General features: G+C 35.6%; 1 protein-coding gene across 34 annotated transcripts in view; it reads right to left on the bottom strand.

Annotated features, from left to right (window-relative positions):
- KCNMA1 (potassium calcium-activated channel subfamily M alpha 1) overlaps positions 1-22455 on the bottom strand; it is a 406748-nt gene that overhangs the window by 129122 nt on the left and 255171 nt on the right. For all 34 annotated transcript variants that reach the window (XM_074544761.1, XM_026799790.2, XM_005481495.3 and 31 more), the window contains 6 exons: positions 19194-19269; positions 17629-17799; positions 15903-15994; positions 5218-5328; positions 3292-3397; positions 1821-1903 (listed from right to left, as the gene is read on the bottom strand). In XM_074544761.1, the coding sequence (XP_074400862.1) occupies positions 1821-1903; positions 3292-3397; positions 5218-5328; positions 15903-15994; positions 17629-17799; positions 19194-19269 (639 nt within the window). The remainder of the gene's footprint in view (positions 1-1820; positions 1904-3291; positions 3398-5217; positions 5329-15902; positions 15995-17628; positions 17800-19193; positions 19270-22455) is intronic.

The raw sequence follows: 22455 nt of genomic DNA, 5'->3' as shown, positions 1-22455 counted from the left end.
GAAAAAGAGACTTAGGAGCACTATTCAGATACTCATTCCATTAGGAAAATAATGTAGTTGGAACTTTTACATCCTTCTCATCCTCAGGGACTATCTTCGTGCCTTTGAATCAACATACTTGATCAAGTTCCCAATGATAAATGCCTGAAGAAATTAATTTCTACCCCATCACATATTATTTCTTTATAGCTGGTAGATATTCGTCATATCTAAATACCTTGAATAATGATTTTGTGTTACACATGCAAATTTATTAATTTTGATGGATTAATCTAAAGACCAATATAAAACTGATAACTGAATGCAGAATCTATAAAACATGGGGCTACTTGCATAATCTGCATATTTTCTGCAATCTACATTACTTAATTAATCCAAGATATACTCAACTGTGTATAGATTTTAAGTGGCTTGAAAGAAAATTGTTTGAGAAATGCATGGATTGATATTGTACTATAAAAAAAGTACTGAGCAAAATTAAAGAGATGAACAACCAAAAACCAAAAAAAAAAAGTCCTGTATTTGAAACCTAAGGGTAGAAAAAGAAGATAAAACAATAAAAAAAAAATCTGACTTATTATGGAATCATCAGTTTCATAAGACTGAATGTCATAAGTGTTTTGTAGAATGTATCTTGTAAACTACTGGTCTGGCTTGTGCTTTTAAGCATATCAAAGCTAGAACAGGAAAAGTAAAATATTGCATTCATTTAACAAGTCTTTCTTCTAATTTTCCATTTCTTGCTGAATTGTTTAAGCATTCAATTTTTTAAAATTAAATTGTGATAAAACACAAGAGAATTCCACTCTCACATTAAAAGTTTTGCATTTTATTACATTAAATGTATTAAATCTACTAAGAATGCATCAATTTGTGACTAGAATATTTTTAATGTATTTTGCAATCAATGTCAAAAAAAGCTGATTGCATTGCAACTCAAACCATGTTTGCAAAATGAAACTAGGTATTTTTTGTGTCTTTCTCTTGCACACAGTAGTAGTTTTCCAGAAGAGCAACTTTAGTAGCATTTTTTTATTTCTCCCTTTGCTTCAATACACAGCATGCAAACATCTGACAAGCCAGTAAAATCTAGAGAACAATACTAGAGAACTTTTAATCAATCACTGACTGAGATTTTAATTTTAAAAGGGAGACTGGTCTCATTAAAACTAGGATTGTATGAACAAAACAAAAAATGGAATGGCTTAGGTTTGTTGTAACTCTAGCTGCCATCTACTGACTGACTGTTCCATCTCCTCCCTTCATAGACTACAAAGAGGAAAGCAGGAGAAGATCTGGTGGTCCCTAATGCTGCAAATGCCTTGTCAATCAAAACAAGCAATGATTGGTCCTCGGTGTAAAAAAAGCAGGATGGGGACAGGAGAAACTGCCCTGTATCTTTGCTATCCCCTGAGCAGTGCACTACCTGCAGGAGCAGCAGGAATGAAGCTCTGAAGGTGCTTCTGCCCCATCGTTGGCACAGCCCCTGCAGTGCATGCACTCATGCATGCATTGTTGCAACAACCTGACTGCATTCCCTTCCTCTCTGCGTTCAGCTAGGAATACTCAAACCCTAGCTCCTGCAAAACTACTGAGCATTAAAGCCTCTGTTCCAAGGGTCTCTTCTGACACACAAAATAGACAGAGGAAACAGAGGAGGTAGGAATTTAAGGCATTTTCACCTCTGGATTTTGGTGAGGATCTTTTATTTTGTCCTCAAGAAAAAAATCCTACAGTGTTCTTTGAGTGCAACAGATCAGATATAAAATTAGCTAACCAGAGTTAAGGACCAAAAAGCTATTAAAAACTGCAGAGTTTACCTCATAATATTGGAGGCATCTTCAGCATCTGGGTCAGCGCAGTATTTATTGGCAAGGATTAGGCACGCATCTGCTGACTCTATCTGAGACACCAAAGAAAAAGGAAACATATAAAGCAACATCTCTTTCCAGCTCTTCCTTTCTCATAAACTATCAGGGAATCCAGCGCTGGCTTCATGAGTGCAAGTGCCAGTTCTCAATATTGCTAATCAAAAATGTTTCTAGGCTAATAGGAGTTCATGACAGTGATTACGACCATTCTCGTGCACACAGAGAATTTCTTGAAACTTGCTTATGGTGATCAGAGCAGGTCAGCAGTTCCACTGACAACTCTTACTCCGGATCAGCTGAGCCACAAAGGTGCTAATGTTAATCTTTTGTAACCAGATACTGGAATTTAGACTTTTAAATCCATCAGAAGTTCCTGTTGCATCAGTACAGTGCTCCCACAAGTCCTGCAGCTTTGTTTGGAATTTAAGTACCTTCCTGTTTAAGACAGGAAGAGGTGGCTGAACTGATTTAGAATCTGAGCACTGGATTTAGAAAGCAAGAGGAGGCCAACTGATCTATCCACAGCTCTAGATTCACACAAACCTGAGCTTTACAGAACTCAAAGCAGATGACAAAAGTATTTACCAGTGTATACAACCAAATATCAACACAAAGAAGGGTGGAATACAGAACACAAAATAAGAACACATGATTTTATGATCATAATTAGGACATGCTCTGATGAACTGAAACAGTGTGCATTAGCCTAAAAAAATCTTAAGCAATTTCTGCAGTCAAAATGGACAAAAGACATGATTAGTATTCCAGAAAGTGTAAATTACACAGTACTAATAAAATATTCTTGACTTAAGTAGCCAGCTGCATTCCATTGGGAAAAAAAGAAAAAGAAATGAAAAAGTTAATGATGTATCTGACAACCTGATTTTTCTTTAATTTTTGTTTTTTTAAAGCATAATTTATAATAATAAAATAATAATTTACAATTTAGAAATTCTAGAAAATAAATATCTAAATAAGTAAAACTAACTTTATCTACCAAAAATCTTAACTTGCATTTTTCTTTCTGAATTCTAGACAACAGAAAAAGGGTTTTGAGGGTGAAAAAAATCTTTTTAAATTGTTCTGAGAAGTTAAGACAACAGCACAGTACTGTAAGACAATATCTTGCAATATCAAATATTAATGTAAAATACACTTTTGAATGAAACATCAATGAAAAACTCATAAAATGTTCAATGGAATGGCAGACAATGTATCTTAAGTCACTGTTGCTAGCTTTGAAGATCTCAAGACATGGGGAAAAAAGGTTTACCAGTATAGCTACTTAAGATAATAGAAATGGAAAAACATTCTTTTGGGGTTACATGAAGAAGGGCTTTAGTGTCTGGTTTTTTCCCCAAATAATTCAAGGAGTATTAGAAAAAGGTTAATTAGCAGAACAGAACAACAGAGCTGTTACCTTCACTCTCGCCAGGTCATGGGGATTAAGGACTGAACCCTGATAAAATTCCACCTGAGTGAAGTGTCGTTTAAAAAGAGCTTCCAGCTCAAGGTTAGGGGAGATACTGCAGTGGAAAGAAGAAAAGACAAGAGCAAATGAGAGGTCAATTTCCATAACTGCTCCATTTCCTGCATTTACAAACCCACCTATTTATTTATTTTAGATATTCAGACTCTGCTGATGCTTTTTCTGTGGCATGGAAACAGTGTGCCTTACTTTAAAGACAAACACTAAATTGCTTTCACTGCCTTACTGGTCTCTGCAGTGCTCCTGGCCCACCTCATGCTACTCCCCACGTTCACTGCGTGTACACTTCCAAGGGACATGAATCCAGAAGTATGGGTGCAAGCATTTGTAAACACTCTCTCCCAGCATTCTACCCAGAAATTATATAGTACCACAATCTTCCTCTGCATGTCCCTACCATTCCCACAACAGCTGTGTTGAATAGAACAACTCAATGCAAGATCTCTAAAAATCAGAAAAAGATACCAGACAGGGACCCTGAGGCCTCTATGAGCTACAATTAAAACAAACATAATGATGCCATGACTTGCTGTCTCATTTTATTTTGCCAGAAACAAAAGAAAAATTAAATTGATTATAGTCAATTACATAACATGGCACCAATCTTGTAAATATTTTTTCTAGTGCCAATCATTAAAACAGAAGGAATTTAATAGCTACAGGCACAAACAAGCAGCAAGGTGCTAAACTCATTTCATGTGAATGTGCAGTTTCCTGATTCCTATCACCACACATTTTCACTGTGGAAAACTTGATCCCTGATTTCCTCTCACAATCACTTGCTGTTGCATGGAGAGGAAATAAAATAAAATAAAATAAGGCAGTTACTTGAGGATGTCATCTCTAGTTCAAATTGAAAGGACTACATGAAAAAATGTGGACGTACTGCTGATGCTTAGTTTTCAGCTTTCACTGTTAAATCATGACAAATTACGTCCTTAACTTTTTAATTATTTTCTTTGACAACAAGTGCAGAATGCATTGCTGAATCCAAAAATATAACATTTATAAGTTGCAACTCTTCTAAACAGACACCATTACAGAACAGAAAAGATACTGTCTCCTATCATGTGGCTTTTTCAAGCAGTTCCTCCCAGGCGTAGCTATTTGGCATTGTAATAGTTATTAAATTATTATTGACTTACACATTGTGTAGAGCATGAAAGAAACATCAACCTCATTAAGACACCTTTCCAAATTCCACATAAGAAAGAGGGAAGATACTATGTGTGTGTTGGTATGTGTATATTAATGGAATAAAGAGCAGTACTGATTATCACCATGACAAGAATTTAGTTTCTATTGTCAATACATGTGTAGAGTATCTGTTATATTAAAACTGAATCTGCACCTGCATTTTTCATTCTATAAATACTCTGGACTTTAAAATAAGCACTTTCCTATAAAGATCCAGGGTGAAAAGCTGTTTTCAGATACCATAAGTTTGTACAACATACAGTGTTTTTCATTAGTTTTACTGATATAACTATCAGTATTTTGGCAGTTTCCCTAGGAATATTTACCGCTAAAACAATCTTGGATGTATTTATTTCCATTTCAATATTTTTTATTTTATAACCTGAACCCTACTTCAACTATACATTTAGCTATGTAGCTCACAGACAACACAACTGGGTCTGAAGTCTATCTGCTTGAAACAAATATGTTTAGTACAGGGCTATGGAAAATGCATGGAAAAAATCATTTTCTCGAGACATATTTTTAATAAACATAATTGCAAATATTAATCTTATGGTTATTTGGTACTCTAAATATTCTCTGTCTTCCCAGAAGACACAGGTTAACCTAATGAGTTTTAGTAAGAGATGATAAGACCAACGTTGAAAGATTACTCACTTATGCAGAAAGACGATTTCTACATTGACATCATCCCTATCCTTGTGCAAGAAGTCCTTCAGGAAGTTCGACACACTTTCAAGTGTTATGTGACCACAGACAACTATGTGCCTATTACAGAAAAATCAGAGTTAATCTTGCAAAGAAGGTAAAACAAGCAAGCAGAAATGGAAATGATAACGTATTGAGAAAAAAGAGCATTAGTCTCTTCTTGATGTTTCTCTAGATCCTATTCCACGAAGTCAGAGAAGAAAAATAAAAATTACAAAAGGTTTTTGCAACTGCAAATACATCCATGTACACATCACCACCTGTAAAGCCATTTGCCCAGGTTGTATAACACATTTAACAATAAGTAGGATCAGTTATATATATGTTTATGCACTGTATTAACCATTCCCTTTCAAAGTCATATTTCCTCATTTTACACATCTTAATATTTTTAACTCCTCTAATGAGATTTACTCTTTAAATTTTTAGGTTATGACAGCCAATCTCCCTAAAATGATTCAATATTTTTCTATAGTTGAAGCAAACTTGTATGCCAAGGAAGGTAGTGCAAAGCTTTCCAATTACAGGCCACAAGTGGCAAGAAATCTTTTTCCTACCATAAATCCTAGAGGGAGAGTACTTTACAACAAAAAGTCATTGTTTACTATTATCACTTTTTTGGCAGAGTAGAGGGTGTTAAACATTAATTTTGAAATATGATAACTCCTTTTACATGAGTACTTAGACATCACCAGGACCCAAATGCAACTTTAGAAATAGCAACAATCTAAAATTTCAATTGTTTCACTTGATTTAACAGGCAAGAAATAGAAGTTTACAAGAGACTCTGGCCATGCTAGTTTGTATTTAACATAGGACTTGATACATGAATATTTATTGCTAAACTTGCTATTCATAGTTTCTGCTTTGCCTTTTTTTTTTTTTAAACATAAGTTTTAGGTGCAGTAAACGTCATTGGACTGCAAACACAAAAATCACAAAAACACAAGTGAAAGCTTTTCTGTTTTATGAGATGGCAAGCACAGTATCAGAAAACAACACAAAATAAATCAGGTCAGCCTTTCTCCTTTGGCCAAGGGGTGCTCTGGAGGTTCCTCTGGGAGCTTGGCAGCCTGGCAGGGTTTGCAGCACGCTGGGCACAGGGGAGCACCATGAAGTGCCCCCTCCAGCAGGACTCTGCCCCTGCTTCCCTGCTGCTCACCTGCCTGAGCCACCAGAGGTGTGCAGGCGTGACTTAGGGCATTGTTACACATAAAGCAGCAATGGAAAACCTCAGGAAGCTTCAGATTCTGAAGAGATACTCAAAACCTTAGTAGTTTACTTGATGTGAACTCTGAACAGACTGTTTGGTACACCACATTACACTAACATATAGGCAAGTTCTTTCTGTCTGGTGGTATCCCAGACTTTTCCCAGCTATAAACCCATATAGCATCAAAAACTCACCAAGTCCCAGGGAAATTATAAAAAGCAGCTGAAAATAATAATTTGTATTCCTTATACTGTCTGTGCATGTTTTCCAAGATGAAAAATTAATTTTAAACTGATTTTAAACTGTGGGTATTATTTTCTTCAAATGTCTCCATCTATTACTAATTAAGAAATTGAACTTTGCATCTGGATAGCTTATAGCTTTTGATAGCAGAAATAATTCCTGATTGTAGGGGAGGTTCTTTGTATAGATTCAGTGCTTTTATCTTTAGCTAGGTCTCTTACTGAATGCTCTCCTGATACACTGCATTCCTATGGAGAAAATTTATTACCTCCCTGGCTGATTTCACTTCATGTGGGTACTTCTCTGTCATTAATTAGAGTCCACATTTTAAAAGTATGGCTGTGCAACCCAAAACATTGTATAGCAGAAGAAATTATCAATCAGAGTATCAAAAGATTACAAGGAAATTCATGCCCTCAGATACCTCCAGAGGGTATTTGCTACAAAAAGCTCCTGCTACAAGCAGACGCATTTGGTACAATCCTGTTATGACGCTCCCTGAGTAGGGACTCACAGCAATCTGCTCCAGGGAAAATAAAAAATTTGGCTGCCAAAAACTCTTGCATTTGGGTATCAGGACTAATTGTTTTTGGAGTGTTAAAAGGCATCTGCACTGTGGTTTCCTTTTATACTCTGATTTGGAGCTGGACACAATCTCCTCTTCTTTGCTATTCTTATACAGTGCATGGCAATGTCCTGAACAGTGACTGCAACAAAACCTCCTGGATTTCAAATAATATTTTCTGACAAGATACTTGCATTAATTTTTGGTTGAAAACTCCCATCAAAAAAAAAATGCTCCTTTAACATAAGTCATATTTTTGCTTAGAAGTAAAAGAAATTGAAAACAGATTTCCTTCTTGCCCATAGAGAGTTATTAGGTATATTATTTAAGAAAACTTGAAGAGTTTATATTGGAACTTATAATGTTCCAATCTGTCCTGTATATGATTTGAAGATTTATAACTTCCTCTGTTTGTTTTAGTAACCATTGTATTCACTTTTCATGTTTTTTTAAACACCCATTTTTTTCATGCACTGAGAAAGTAAAGCCAACGTAGTGGATGTCTTTTGTTTTCTGCAAAAGAGTTGGTTAGTAGAAAGACACACAATTAAGTTCATTTAGGCAAGAGAAATATCTAACTTCTGCATTAAGCTTTTCTTTCTGAAAAACCTCAGTACCAGTACATTATTATTATTTTTTTTTACTCTTTATAAATAAAATCTATAAATTCCCTTGCCATACTGAAAAACATTATTTAAGAATTTAGACATTTTTATTAGTGATAGGTATTTGGGAGGACTAAGATTTTTTTAAGTAGGAGTTGTCATTGGTATACACATCAGATATGAAACTGGTTTAATACACCAGTGGGAATCCATACTGTATGATTGTGAGGCTGCAAAATAAACCTTTTACAAAGAATCAAAAGCTTATCAGGAGCCATATTCTATCAACAAAGATAGGCTAATCCATCCTCTCCCATATATATTTACCATTCTCAAAATGAATTTGAGAAATATGAAAAAATATGAAAATATTTCAAATATGAAGAACTGGCACAGATGTGCACAGTTGATTTGAACTGTGATTCTGCATAATTGGAATTCTCTATGATAACTAATTTTTCCCACCCTAGTATTGACATAATGATCAATTTACTAAAAATCCTCCAGCTTCTTATAAGGTAAACAAAAATGGAGACAGAAAATGCAAAGCTACTATGGAGACAAACTGTTTCAGTAAGGAACACAATGAAATGAGCAACAGTTAAAACATCTAGATTTTTGGCATTAGATAATTGAGAACATACACTTAAACCATGTAAATAGCACTGTAAATGAAAACAGATCCACTCTGAATGGGATTCTTTAAAAAGGATATTTGCATGGTTCTTCCTTCACAGGACGCAATACAAAAGGCAAATCTTTAGCCTGTTTATTTTGCAAAAAACATCCATTTTACTGGAATAAGTATAAAGAACCTGAAAAGACTCACTCCAACTGATCTATTTTAATAAATCTACAATAATGAATATAAAATTCTGTTCAGTATTCAGTTGACTACTTGGTGTTCACTTGTCAAGTAACTAAAGGAAGTGGGGTGCATATTGCTCTAGATGCCTCTATAAAATTATGATATTTATATCAAATACATATGCTCAGATCTTTTAATGGTATTTCTACTTAGCATTCTGCTCCTTCCTTCATTTACTGACCATCTAAACTCTTTATATACCAAGAACAGGCTGCTCTGTTTGAAGCAGGCAGCAGCTTGTAAAGTCCAACAGGTTTTGCTCAAAGAAATTATGGATGTCAGTCATGTTTTCTTGCTAAAAAAAAGTCAAAAAATGTCAACAGAGACTGTATATGTGGTGTGCTTGTTTATCTATTAGTGATATGCATTCCTAAACGTACCGGTTTACAGTACATTTCTAGATGGTTGTGCTTTTCATGATTTACCAAACATTAGTCAGGATTCTGATAATTCAGCTCAAAACTTCGTGTGTGTTTTTGTGTCTTTCTCTTATTTCAACATAAACTGCCCTCTCAGATTAACTGTTAGAGTAGTAAGTGCTCTGCAGCCACAATCTGAAGTGCTTCCCTTTCTTTTTCACAGAAGACTTGAGCCCAAACATGATGGTCCTCTAATGATCTCTTACGAAGCCAACGTGTACAGTAGAAAAATCATTAAAGTGTAAGCTAATTTCTCAATCTGATTCTCCCATCAGCCTCTATAAATCTCCTAGTTTAAAGGAGACAAACGCAGTATATTAAAGGATATAGCAAACTGACTGTCAAGTAAGTTTATAATTTTTTTCTCCTGCAACTGTCCAAAAGTGGATTTTTATTATTCTCTTTATTCCTGAAGGACTAAAAATCAAAAAAGTGTTGTAGTTACTAGGAACTGTTGCAGAAACTAAAATATGTGTGAACATTAAAAGTGCACAAACATATGGCCATACTGTCAGAGGAGATGTAATTGAAGTATGTGAAAACATATCTCAGGTACCTTTAATTTCTGTAAATTGGACATGATAGCTTCAACTGTCAGCTATTTAGGAACCAGAGTGCGTTTGTGCTGCTGATGTGCTTAATTCTGAAAGAAAATATCTTTTCTTTCCACCAGGTTCCGTGCCTTTGGATTCTCCCTTAATTCATGAATAAAGAAAAAGGGATCAGGTAATACCAGGAAGCCCTCAGAAAGCTCCATTCAGTATGTGGTGCACCGTACAGATCACTGGAACCCTACTGGATCCTACAGCAGATTAACACGAACAGGAAATTGTTCATATCAGGCATTTGAAATTTCATCTGATGCAAATATTAAATCACTTTGTGACCAATACAAGAGTGCATTTCAGTTCCTTTAATCCAGGATAAATAGCACACTTCTTTGTTTAAACTACGCATTAGAGCTTTCATGCAAGTCTGTTTGCAATGGCATGCTATCCTGCATGACTCACTCTGGCCTGCTTTGTTTAAACTTTGCTCAGCTACAGCTAGATGAACTTATCTTGCATTTTTATGATCATGACCTAAGGAATTTTGCAATGTTTCTCTATAAACCAATTTAGAAGTTAATATTCTTTCTCTGATGCACACCTCCAAATAAGCCATAATAAAGTGAAAGTAGAGTGATTTGTTTCTTATAGGGTCTGGATTAGTGGTGACTTCCATTACAGCTTAAAATGAATATTCATTCTTTCATTCAGTCTGAATGGCAATATTATTTAGAGTATTTCTGTTTTATGAAAAATACCACAGCATTTAGGCACAACACATGTCTATCACCAGAAGACAAAAGTGAGCAGTTTACTATAAACAGAAGGAAAAAACTACTGAATAGCATGCACAGGGAGCCCATACTGGAAAGCTTACAGTTAAATGCAGGGGCAATCTACACCTCCAGCATTAGCATCTCACTTGCAAACAGACCTTAACTGACTGTCCCAATCCCTCCAAACCCTGGATTTCATTTTTGTAACATTTTGTGGGGCAGATATCACACACACAAGCCATCCTGTTTTTACTTCTGAATTCAGCTGAAAGTAGTTTCTAATAAATACATTGTTTTCTCCCATTATTACTAATTTTCAAATCACCTTACATGTTTTTAAGTGCTCAATGAGTCAAAAAATAATTAAATCCTTTGTAAGCAATGCAGGAAGTTAGGAAAGGATCTTCATACTTTTGAGCATTTCATCCATGAACCGAGCCAGTGCATTTCTTTCCACAAAAATAATCCCAAAATGTCACGAGCAATTTTCTGCAACAGAACCTGAGTGAAAGCAAGAAGTCTCTAAAACTTGCTGAACAATTCATCACTTCTGCCATCTCACATTACACAGGCTGGAATGCCATATACTTTACAGTTTGCAGAATATGGTAGATCAGCAGATGTATAAACCAGATTCAGTCTTTCTTGGGTCAAAATTTGAACAGCATCTACTGCTATTTGGTGCCAAACCCAAGAGGGTTTTTCAAAGTTTACTCAGAGAAAAGGAACTTTTAAAACTTCAACTTGAAATATAAAAGAAGCGCTGTTATTGTAGGAGTGGAATGTGGTATGAGACCTCAAATATACATTTTAAAGTCAAAATGTTCTTATATGTCACTTCCCACATTTCCCTTCTTACTTTCAAAAGAATGGATATAGTTGAATATGCACACAAAATTGAAAAAATGAAGTTTCTCCTATTTCTTCTATCTGTCAGTCTATTTAACACTCATCAGATTTTCTTTATCACTAAGTGAAATTTCATTTGAAAAAGTGGGATTAGAAGAATGGCTAGCAGATGGGAAATAGAGACACCCTTGGGATCATAATGTAATCCATGTCACATTCTCTTATTACATTCTCATCCCACTGAAAAAATAATATCTTACATATTGCATCAAATTATTTAATATAAGAATTTAATGTCACTTTCTTTGGAGCTGTGCCTCTCATTACTGCAGCAAATGGACCTTTTCTTTGGTTAAGCCTAAACTTTTCTTTTTTCTAATTTGTAATGAAATTCAAATGTCTAATGAGTTCAATATGATCTGTCAACTTGAATTATCTGTTTGTCTTTCTGTTTACCATATCTATCTGTCTACAGTTTTTATTTTCCTCTGTGAAGTTTAGTTATTGAATCCCATGTTTCCTTCTGGAAGGAATTTCTAACAGATGATTATTCCTGTTGATATGTTGATGATTTGGTAATTTATGGCTTGTAAATTTAAGAAATCTGTAGAAGTCTCTGGGAAACAGAGCAGACCATGAGAGAAGAGAAACAGGAGGTTCTAATACCTTTTACAGTAAAGGACTGTGATTTCATTAAAATGCATTTTTAATCTTACATATTAACTACAATAATGCCTCTGGATAACTTATTTTTCCATCTTTTAAATCTGTAATGAAGTCTAGCATGAACCTGCACAATGGTGACGAAGCAAGCAGTTGATACAAGCACTGAATGGGTCAGGTTGGAAGGGAGCACAGCGGCTCCCTGGCCCAGCCGGGTCAGCGCTCGCTCTGCCGCACCCGCCCACGCAAAGCTGCGCTCTGCCTTCTGCCCTCACAGAGACTTGGCATCGGATTTGATAGCAGCATTGCATAAAAAAGACAAAATAATTTAGTCCATGGAATTAGAAGTCATTAATTCAATGTAAAGACTGAAAAAATCAGTAAGCTATCCAGGCTGAGTTCATCAGTTTAAAAATGTTCTTTCCATATGCTTTCTAAAGCTTTGTGCATGCTGATTTATAATAAATTAATATCTTCAACTGGAAAATATTTCACAGAGTTAAAATCCAGTCTGATTGTATGCACACACAAATACAGAAATAGAACAAGAACAATCTTGAATGAAAAGTAAATTGGTAAATACAGAATAAATTTTGTATAGATATATTGGTATAGGTATTTTGGTATAAATGCAACAGTGAGTACTGCTGTTCATTTAACAGCTGAAAGTGAAACTTCAATGAAAGACTATGAAGACATTCCTGTTTCTTAGAAGTCGCTTTACAATAATATTATAAAGCAGAAATTATAACTCAATTTAAAATCTAAAAAATTCCCTGTGGACTTCCACAACTAAATGAACCTATTAAGTTTAACCAGTGATAAGTCTACAAACTACTTTTATTTTTAAAGTTTCTATGTATGGGTCTCATCTAAAACAAAAATAAGGTTCTTTATTATGCAAAATGAATCCTGTATAGTTTATGATCCTCTGGGGACTTCATTGGCTGAAAAGCAAAATGAAATGTAAGCTCAAATTTGATGTTTGTCATTTCTCTTCTTTAGTTAGTGAAGTTTGTATCAATAATTTTTATGCCTACGTTCTAGCTCCTTTATAGTTACAATTCCATGGCAAGGCTCTCCGTAGTATTAAAGTCACTTGGTGTAAAACTCAAAACAACATACATAATCATACACAGGTTTTAATTTCTGACCTAAATGTTTAATAATCATGTTATTACACACTGAGCTTAGGAGGCAACATGTTGTGCTGTTTCCTGGCACGACTGCTAGCTGGGGTTAAACCTCAACAATGTATAAACAAATATATAGTTGTAACAAAGCACGACAATGTATAAACACATATAGAGATGTAACAAAGCAGAGTCTATGTATTGGGATCATAATGTATTTTGTACAGAGTTAAAAAGTACACACATTTTCGGTTTCAAGGGCTGAAACTATATCTTTCACCAAAATTCAGCTGCTTTCATACTGGAAATGTATTTAATCTGGAAACTTTCTGACATTAGAAAAAAAACAACTGTAGTTTCTCATTATTTTTGCTGCCAGAATCTATGCTTGGTTGCTCAACTAAAGACCTTATACTGCTAATTACTACCACATGCCCATATCCCAAGCAAAGGAAAACTTATTGGTTCTGACAATCCATTCTCTCAACACTGAATTCCAAATGAAAACTTCAATTTTGGCCAAACATAACATTTCATCAATCTTGTTCTACTGACTGCAAAAGCAACATCAAACAAGGGGTCCTAATGGCTTTTTACTGTGCAGTTCTCAAGCTTAGATTCTCTGATGAAAGACCCACATGAGCAAAGGACATCTTTAAACTACTTAGTAATTAATAATTGAACCAGAAAACAATGCATAAAGTAAATTGAACAGTTTTTATGCTGATGACAGAGATGAGTTTCAAGCAATAAATTATATGAGCAGTAGAGATCAGCAGAGAAAGCACTGACAGAGTGAGATAAAAACAAACAGACAGTGCATACAAAGAAAGACCAAAAAAAAAAAAAAGTGAAAAAATAAAATTAAGCACGCCCCAAAGCTAGCAGAAGCCTGTAATCTGAAGCTGAGCTTTTCAGGATGTGGGGTTCTGACTGAAGATCAGGTCCAAATTTAGAGACATCTGAGCAATGCTGGGTACTAGTGACAATGTAGAAGGGGAGGAACAAACCCTGTGTGCAAAACAGGTTTTTAACTATATTCCCCTCTGCTATAACTCTTTTAGAGCTCTGAAAACAGAGAGATACGTTTTGAGTTTGAAAAACTTCTTTTGAGAAAACAAGTATGAATATAAATATGAAACTGTTCTGGCCTCTGTGACAAATAAATATTTTGGGAAATTAACAATACTACTCATTCCCAGAAATAAATCAAGGCATTTAGTTTGTATAGGTAAGTGATTAAAGTTTCCAACATCAGTGTTCACAGTTTACCTAAGACATTTGAGGGTATCTCAATAAATGCACATATTGAAGTTTCCTATCTAATTACTTGAGTATTATTGAACAAAAAATAGTATAGTTACATCTACTTTTAAAACTTTGATTTATCTAAACAGTGATACAAAAAAGTGATCTAGAATTAGCTCTCTGGGACATTTATAGTCTTTATGCCACACAGAGAGGAGCAATAAGTCCATAATCCACTTCAACAATATGTTGCATGGGTTGATGATTTGAAAGGAACAAAGTAAAAAATATCTTCCATAAAGTAGGAAGGACAATTCATTAGATAAATTTCTTGCAGTACTTTATTATATGAAAAGGACTCTCTGTATGACTAGGCTTTTGGGGCAAATATACGCTACCAGTGGATGTCACAATGGTATGTAATGAAATGAAGGATGGCAACAATAAAGGTGATATTGTGCTGTATCTCTCTATGTGGCCAAGGACAGCTAGCTCAGTAAAGGCTTTATCTCAGCATGTCCAGGAGCTGGGAATGCCAGAAAGAGCTAGCTTTAACTTGGTCAAAAAAACAAGCAGGCTTTCAATAGAAATGTAATGAGGTAATGTGGTCCAATAAAATTTAACCTTTCCCTCCAGGTAAAAATGGTAGGTTTGGTTTTTTTACCATACTGTTTTGATATCAAGGTTACTGCCTGCTCTTCTTCAGATATGCTTAATGTGATACAGGGAAGAGAATTGCTTTAAAATCCCTGGTCACAGATTCTAAACTCATGAGAGTTTGCAATACCCATGGAAGGTCAGAAAAAGTTGTATGAGATCTGAATCTGCTGGTTGAACATGGAGAAACAAGGCTCTTAGGCTTCTTACATAGTCAGTCCAACCAAACAAACTGGTGAATATTATCTCCTATTTTGCATCCAGTAAAACAAAGTTTTCTTAAGAACTGAGTTGTCTGAAAATCATGCCAATTATCATGGTCACTTAGTTAAGAGACAAACCACACAATATTCTGATGCCCAAAATGGTGAAGTGACAATTCACCCTTGGTGCAGAAGTGAACTGCATGTGTAACAGCAGTACTTTTTACAAACCATGTCAGTGTACTCTGAGTGGAATCCAGGTTCTCTTGAAGAAGGGACAAAATGTTGTGACTTGTACCATAGCAGAGCCCAGGTCTCTAATTACAGTGTGATAACTCTCCAGTGGTAACATCTGATGTCAAAGAACACAGCCTTGCGAGCTGTGAGTCAGCTGTTACCACCTTCAGGGGCTCTTTAGAGTCCCACAGCCACACCTGGTCTTTTTGGACTTACTTTCTGCCTCGGGTTGAGTTAAAAGTTCCGCCGTATTTCTTCCGATTAAGGATGAGAGCAGCAATTTCTGGCACGTAGCGAGCAAACATTGCCTACATGCATGAAACAAAAACACAAAAAAAAAAAAAGAAAATGGCATGCAGAGAGTGTTCTACTGCAGCAGAGGCAGCAGAGCCTCTTGGGATACTTACTTTCTTCCACTAACCGCACTATAGGAACCACCATATTTCTTGCGGTTTCCTATTAACTCTATGATTTCAGGGACGTAGCTGGCAAACATGGCCTAAGAAGAAGATAGGAGACAGAAGAAAAGACTAAAAAGAGAGGCCAAAGAAAGGGGGATGATGAATATTTTCAGAAGATATATATTTTTAAGATCTGAAAATGCAAAAGAAGTAGATCTATGCAGTTGTTTAAAAATAAAATTTTAAAAAAATGAAAAATTTCTTATCAAACAAAACAAGAAGGCTCAATGTAAAAGTTGATCTTGGAGAAGGTACACACCTTATAAATAAAGAAAATGGTCAAAAGAGGAAAAATGGACATGTAAAACAAAACAAGAACAAAATTACTTCAAACTCGTATCTAGTCACAAAAACCAGTTTTGTCTATTTGTTCCTGAAGAGGGGAGGGGAAAAAAACCTATCCAAGCCCCACTGTAAAAAAAAAACCAAAGCCAAGTATTATCATTACTGTCACATTTCTGTTTTAAAATACAGACTTTGCCCCCCATTCTAAGAATTTAAAAGAAGAAAAAAAAAGATTAAATCAGGGGTTATGTCCCCATCAAGAAAAAAAAATCACCCCCCCCGCCCCCCAGAAAAACTTTTCCAAAAGTTCTTGGGTTTAGAAGGATTGGAATAATATGTGATAGAAAAAAGGTTTTGAGGAGAAAATAAAAATTATTCTGCCATGTTTTGTCCAACAAACAGCTTCCTTGTGGCTGGATACTTCAAAGAGCTACTGCCATTTGACATGATCTTTGTCTTCACATGTCAATAAACAGAGATGAGAATGCATACATGTAACGCTCATACATATCTGTGTGTGTCCAATATATGGCATTCATAACCTTGGTTATATACACAGCACCTCTGTGAGATGTATGTATATGTGAAACCAACGGACGAGGGTAAGGTAACAATATACAAATGTGTGCATGGGCACAATAGACATTACAAGTCACCCATTAGCATTTACCTTGTGCAGGGTAAATACTAAAATAAACTTGGCTAGTTTAGAGAACATTGCAACAGGTGTAATAATATTACTAGCACTGACAAATAATGGAAAAGTTGGCAAGACAAATAGTAACTTGGGTGCTATTTACATACAGGACAAAGAACACGAGAAACTGGTGTTATAAAAGGATACGTGATAAATTGTGAGCTAAAATTGTACTACATGACATGAAAGGATGTTTGAAATTAAAGGGAGTGTGGTTTGCCATCATCTGGATCAGGCAAGCTGCTCTTTAAGGCAGTCCAAAGCCACAGTGTTTGTTGGAATTCTGGGAAGGAACACAGAAGGGTGGGTAGGACCTCTGAAACCGCAAAGTGCCTTTAAATATCAATAGCAACCTCCAGAAATGCTCTACAGCCAGTCACTAAGAAGTAGAGGACTACAAATAACATTCTATGTTGAAATATTAAGGCACTTCATGTATTCACATGCATTAATCATTTAAATGGATTTGAAAAATTCTAATTCTGGACTAATTCTGGACTAATTTGACTAAGCTCTACCAAAATATTTATCTACAGGAAAAATGCATATTAAACATATTTTAATGTTTTATGATTAATTTTAGTTTAATAATCCAGATATTATTGTTCCCTTAATTACAACATTGAGATATAGAGGATCAAGTTTTAAGGTAACTGGAGTACTAAGAAGAACATAAAGAAGAATTTTTACCAATCCCCCAAGGATGAAGAAGACCATGAAAAGGCGACCAAGGGTTGTTTTTGCATAAACATCTCCATAGCCAACGGTGGACATTGTAACCATCAGCAAATAAACACATTCCCAGTATGTTAGCGGTTGATTATTTTGGAAATTTTCCCATGGATCCCCTGAGTTCTCCACCTACAATGTACAAGAAAACATATAATGAATTACATTAATTATAACTGACTCTAATTAACCCCAAATTAACTTTACCCATACATGCATGTGCCTTTGTGTGCATATAGATATATATTTGGCATATAATACAAACTCTGAATGCTTTCCTGTGATTTATTTTCATCAAATACAGAACGTGACCCTGTGCCAAACAGAGCACTGCAGTTCTTGTGCCAGTATATACAGCCTTGCTACTCAGATCATTTAGGGGAAGTATCTTTTCCAGGCACCACTAGATCATGTAACTTACTCATGCAGTTTGGTAAGTTCATTTATAAAAATGTGTTCAGAATATTTTCAGAGTAAATCTTAGTTTTACTGCAATTACACTCCTCAATGTTTTTGTTTTATAAGATTGAAGGCATTACTAGCACCTTTAGTGGAATGCTACTACTTTTTCAAAGCCAACCACTGTAAAGAAAAAATTATAAATTTGTCAGTGGGAAAGGAGTGTGCCATCTAAAATTTGCTCCATAGTAAGAAGTTGAAGTTTGAGTACTCCTTCAGTAGAATAGAAAAGCTTTTGTTGAAAAACAAAGGAAAAAAAATTCCAAATCCTAGAAAACAGCATTCCCTTGGTCTTGATGTAGTATTTAAGGGGTGTTATGCTCCCTTCGGCAAAAAACTAGGAAAAAAAGGTATTGTTTTTAGATCGAAACACTACATTTGCCTAGAGGAGTGTAAAAATACGTTTCATACGTGAATGAGAAATATACCATAAATTAAACCACTCAAAACCTCTGTACACCTTTACAAGGGCGAACATGAGACGACTGATACCGCAAGAAGAGAAGGAGTCGGAACGCGCTCCTGCCCAGCTGGATGCAGCTTTGGTGCGGAGCCAGCCGGGGGAGCCGCTCCCGCCGAGCCCTGCTCGCTCGGGTGTTCCCGGGCGGACAGCGCCCCCTGCTGCCCGCACGGACGGACAGAGCCCGCTCCGCCTCCTCGGGGACACGGGCGGGCCTCAGTGCGGGCAGCTGGCATGCCCTTATTGCGGGGAGCTGCCATGCTTCCTTATTGCGGGCAGCTGGCATGGCTCCTTATCTCGGGGAGCTGGCACCGCTCCTTATTGCGGGAAGCTGCCATGCTTCCTTATTGCGGGGAGCTGCCATGGCTCCTTATTGCGGGGAGCTGGCATGCCGTTATTGCGGGGAGCTGGCATGGCTCCTTATTGCGGGCAGCTGCCATGGCTCCTTATCGCGGGAAGCTGGCATGGCTCCGTATTGCGGGGAGCTGGCATGGCTCCGTATTGCACTCTACCGACGGGGTACGGCACTACCAAGAGCAGCAGTAACGCAGCTCGGAGCCCGCGGTCCGGCAGAAAAAGTGAACCGAGTGTTTGCAAATGCACTCACCAAATGTATGAACCCAGCTGCTGTCAGCCACGTGCTGATAAATATAGAGCACAGATTCACCAGCTTGATGGAATTACTGGAAATAAACAGAGCAAATAGGAGCTTTGTCACATATTTTTTATAGGTACCTGTATACAACTGCTAACTTTAGACTCAAGAACCTGATGATTATTTCCCAAAAGGAAGATTCCCTAAAAAACTTATTCAAAAGTTTATGTATAATATGTGTTATTTTTCCTTTGGAGAGTTCATATTTTCATAATTTAGATAGCTTGAAAAGAAAGTCCCAATGAATGGGAGCAGAAAGACAAACAGAAACCTTAGCTACATCAGTAGTCAAAAACAAACTACTAGAAATAAATAATGCTTTTTCACAGATAATCTGGTTTGCCACTCACCTCTTCATTTTTCACTGCTATACACTCAGAATTATTCACACATAAATACATAAAAAATACATGCGAAAACTGATTCTCAAATTAAAGAACTAAGGTACTTCACAATTTCTGTGTAAAGTCCTAAGTATTTTCATATTTTCTGCTTGTTCCTATGGAACTTTTTAGGGAAAATTCACATGAAACTAGAGTATTTCATACTTCATACTCACAGTTTTCTCTAAAAAAAGAAAAAGTGTAATTTAAACCCACCAAAAACATACGCAAATGCTTTTTAGTCACACTGAGTAGTATTTTCCCTATTCTAAACAGAAGGGATTTTGAAACAAGGACCTCACTCAGTTTTGCAGGAAAACACGATACTCTAAAACCTTCTGGAGGAAATACAAATAAACCCTGCTCTCTCTCTTACAAAAGTCACTGTCCTAAGAAGGACATTCAACAGTAACATGAGGAACTGCTGTCCATGTATGACTGTGTTTAAACAATCTTACCTATTCTTGCTTTTGCAAATTTTTATAAGAAGGTTACACCTCAGAAAAGAGCCCACAATTATCCTTAAAGCAATACACTAAAAACTATAAAAATTGAAAAAAAATCACTATCAGAGTTAGCAGTAGTAATTTTGTGGTAGAATTAGTGTTTCTGTTTATAACCACTTTAATGACAATAAAAATGCATCCTTTTCTGAACAAAATAACCAGTAAAATTAACCAGTACAGGTCCTTAAAAGATATTTTAGAAGTTAGAGTTAATAGACATATGGAAGTACAAGAAATAGAATATACTGGGTAATGTGACAAATGAAATGAATACTGTATTCAAAAATAAAATAGCATATCAGCAATCTTGTCATTAGTGCTCACCAACATCAACATACTCCCTATTTCTCTCCTTCTTAAACCATGGTTGATTAAACTCCCTATTTTCTTAGTGGTAACATTCATTTATAGCACAGGACCCTAACCAATGGGTTCCTAGATTAAACAAAATCATAGGAGTGATGCTGATGCAAAGCTCCATTATCAAAGGCTGACTATCATCCTTCACCTGAGTTTAGAACACAAGATGTTCCTAATAAAAAATTATGTGTCTGTTGGTCTCTTCATATCACTGTAACACCCATTAATAGTAACTATTTACATTACTTGTTTGGTACATTTTATTTTTGAAGATTTATTAAACACTGTGCCTTGTCTGTCCTCTATGAAACACTCCCTGTGTTTCTGCCAGAGTCTAAATATAGATGACGGATTAGTCATAAACATTTTCTCCCTCTTTAAGCTCTTTCCAACATCTGTGCAAAATCCCTTACTGTGAGCCCTGCTTAAGCCCCTGCAGATTTTTTTGAAAAATATTAGAAAAGAATACAGTTTTCAACTGAAAACTGTAGAATTCAATTCCATAAAACATGGGAACAAAAAATCTTAAGTGAAATACATTTAATTTCAAATTAGGGAAACTAACGGGTCCTTGGCAGAGTACAGTCTCTTAAAGTGCCACTGTAAAATTTTGCTTTGTCTGACAGGATCTTTTCAAATATACTCAGCTTTTTTTCAGATATTCTAATAATCGCCTAACACTTTACTAGTCTCCTTGCTGTCCCTAGTTTTGCATTGTGCACCTTCTTTCACTGGATCCAGCTTTTGGAATGTCCTTCTGCTCACTGTGTAAATAATACACATTCCTTTAATCCTCATATCTCAGTCAATAATTCCAGGAGTAATTTTCATTTAGAGGTTACGGTAATTTTTTTTCTTACTGGAGAAAAGAGAAAAGGAGGAGAAAATTTCCCTGCAATTGCACTAAATATTAAAACCATAGTATTGCCCAGTATACCCTATCAATTATTTCATCTTCGCATTTTTTATTTGTTATTAGTGCCAAATGCACAGAAATGCCTAGATCAAATTAGTTCCATACGTTTTCATATAAATACATATCACCTCAAACAGAGAAGTATTCTCTTTTGCTGAATTTTTAAATAATAAAAAATACTTTTTTCTCCCTACTTTAGTTTCAGAGCTAGTAATGATATACTGAATTTTCTATCCCAAATTCAACAATTCAAGGTCTGTCATTGACTCTTGGTCTTTATGTTCACAAAATTCCTAAAATGTCAAAAATTTCAATTAAACCTTAGAAGTGGACTGCAAAAAATGCTAAAATATCTTAATTCTGGAAGAATTTTTTGCCATCCCTGAGCAAAATAATGTTGCAGTAGCAGGCCAAAAGCATACAATACTGTGTAAGCCTTTAAAGTAATAATAAAGTTCTAAGGCCACAGTATGTAATTGAAATCATTGATTGAATTTAGGGAAGTAAATTTCATTTAAATAACACTAGATTTCTTGAAACTACTAGTTTAACTGCTCTTACTTGTACAAATTTTTCAAGATTCTCCACTCATCAGAAGGGCTCAGCATGCTTTATTTTTTTAGGAAGCAAAATAATTCAGAACCAGAAGCTCTCAATTTAAGAGTATTCTGGTACTGTAAATAGAAAATGTGTGTGCAGCATGTGAAATGCAGTTCTGATGGTACCTTCAGAATACACTGAAAATTTCTCATTGAAGGTAGCAGTAATAAATGAATTTTCTAGGTTGCTGCTTTCTAATAGCTAAACTAATGCAAGACATTAAAAGAAACCCGAAGCACTTACACAATCAAATTTATGTCAGTTGTAACTAGAAACTCTTCTAAAACAAATTGCATTCTGTTAATTTGTTTTAATTTGACACATCCATTAAAAAAATAAATGTTTTGTGAACATTGCTGACATTCCAAATTATTCAGGTCATTTCAGGTTAATAAGTAAGACAACAAAGAGAGCAGACATGACTTTCTGTTGCATTACCAGGAACAGAG

Source organism: Zonotrichia albicollis, chromosome 7 (assembly GCF_047830755.1).
Source record: "Zonotrichia albicollis isolate bZonAlb1 chromosome 7, bZonAlb1.hap1, whole genome shotgun sequence".
Classification (NCBI taxonomy): domain Eukaryota; kingdom Metazoa; phylum Chordata; class Aves; order Passeriformes; family Passerellidae; genus Zonotrichia; species Zonotrichia albicollis.
Note: the sequence above shows the minus strand (reverse complement) of the source record. Positions and strands in the feature narration are given on the sequence as shown.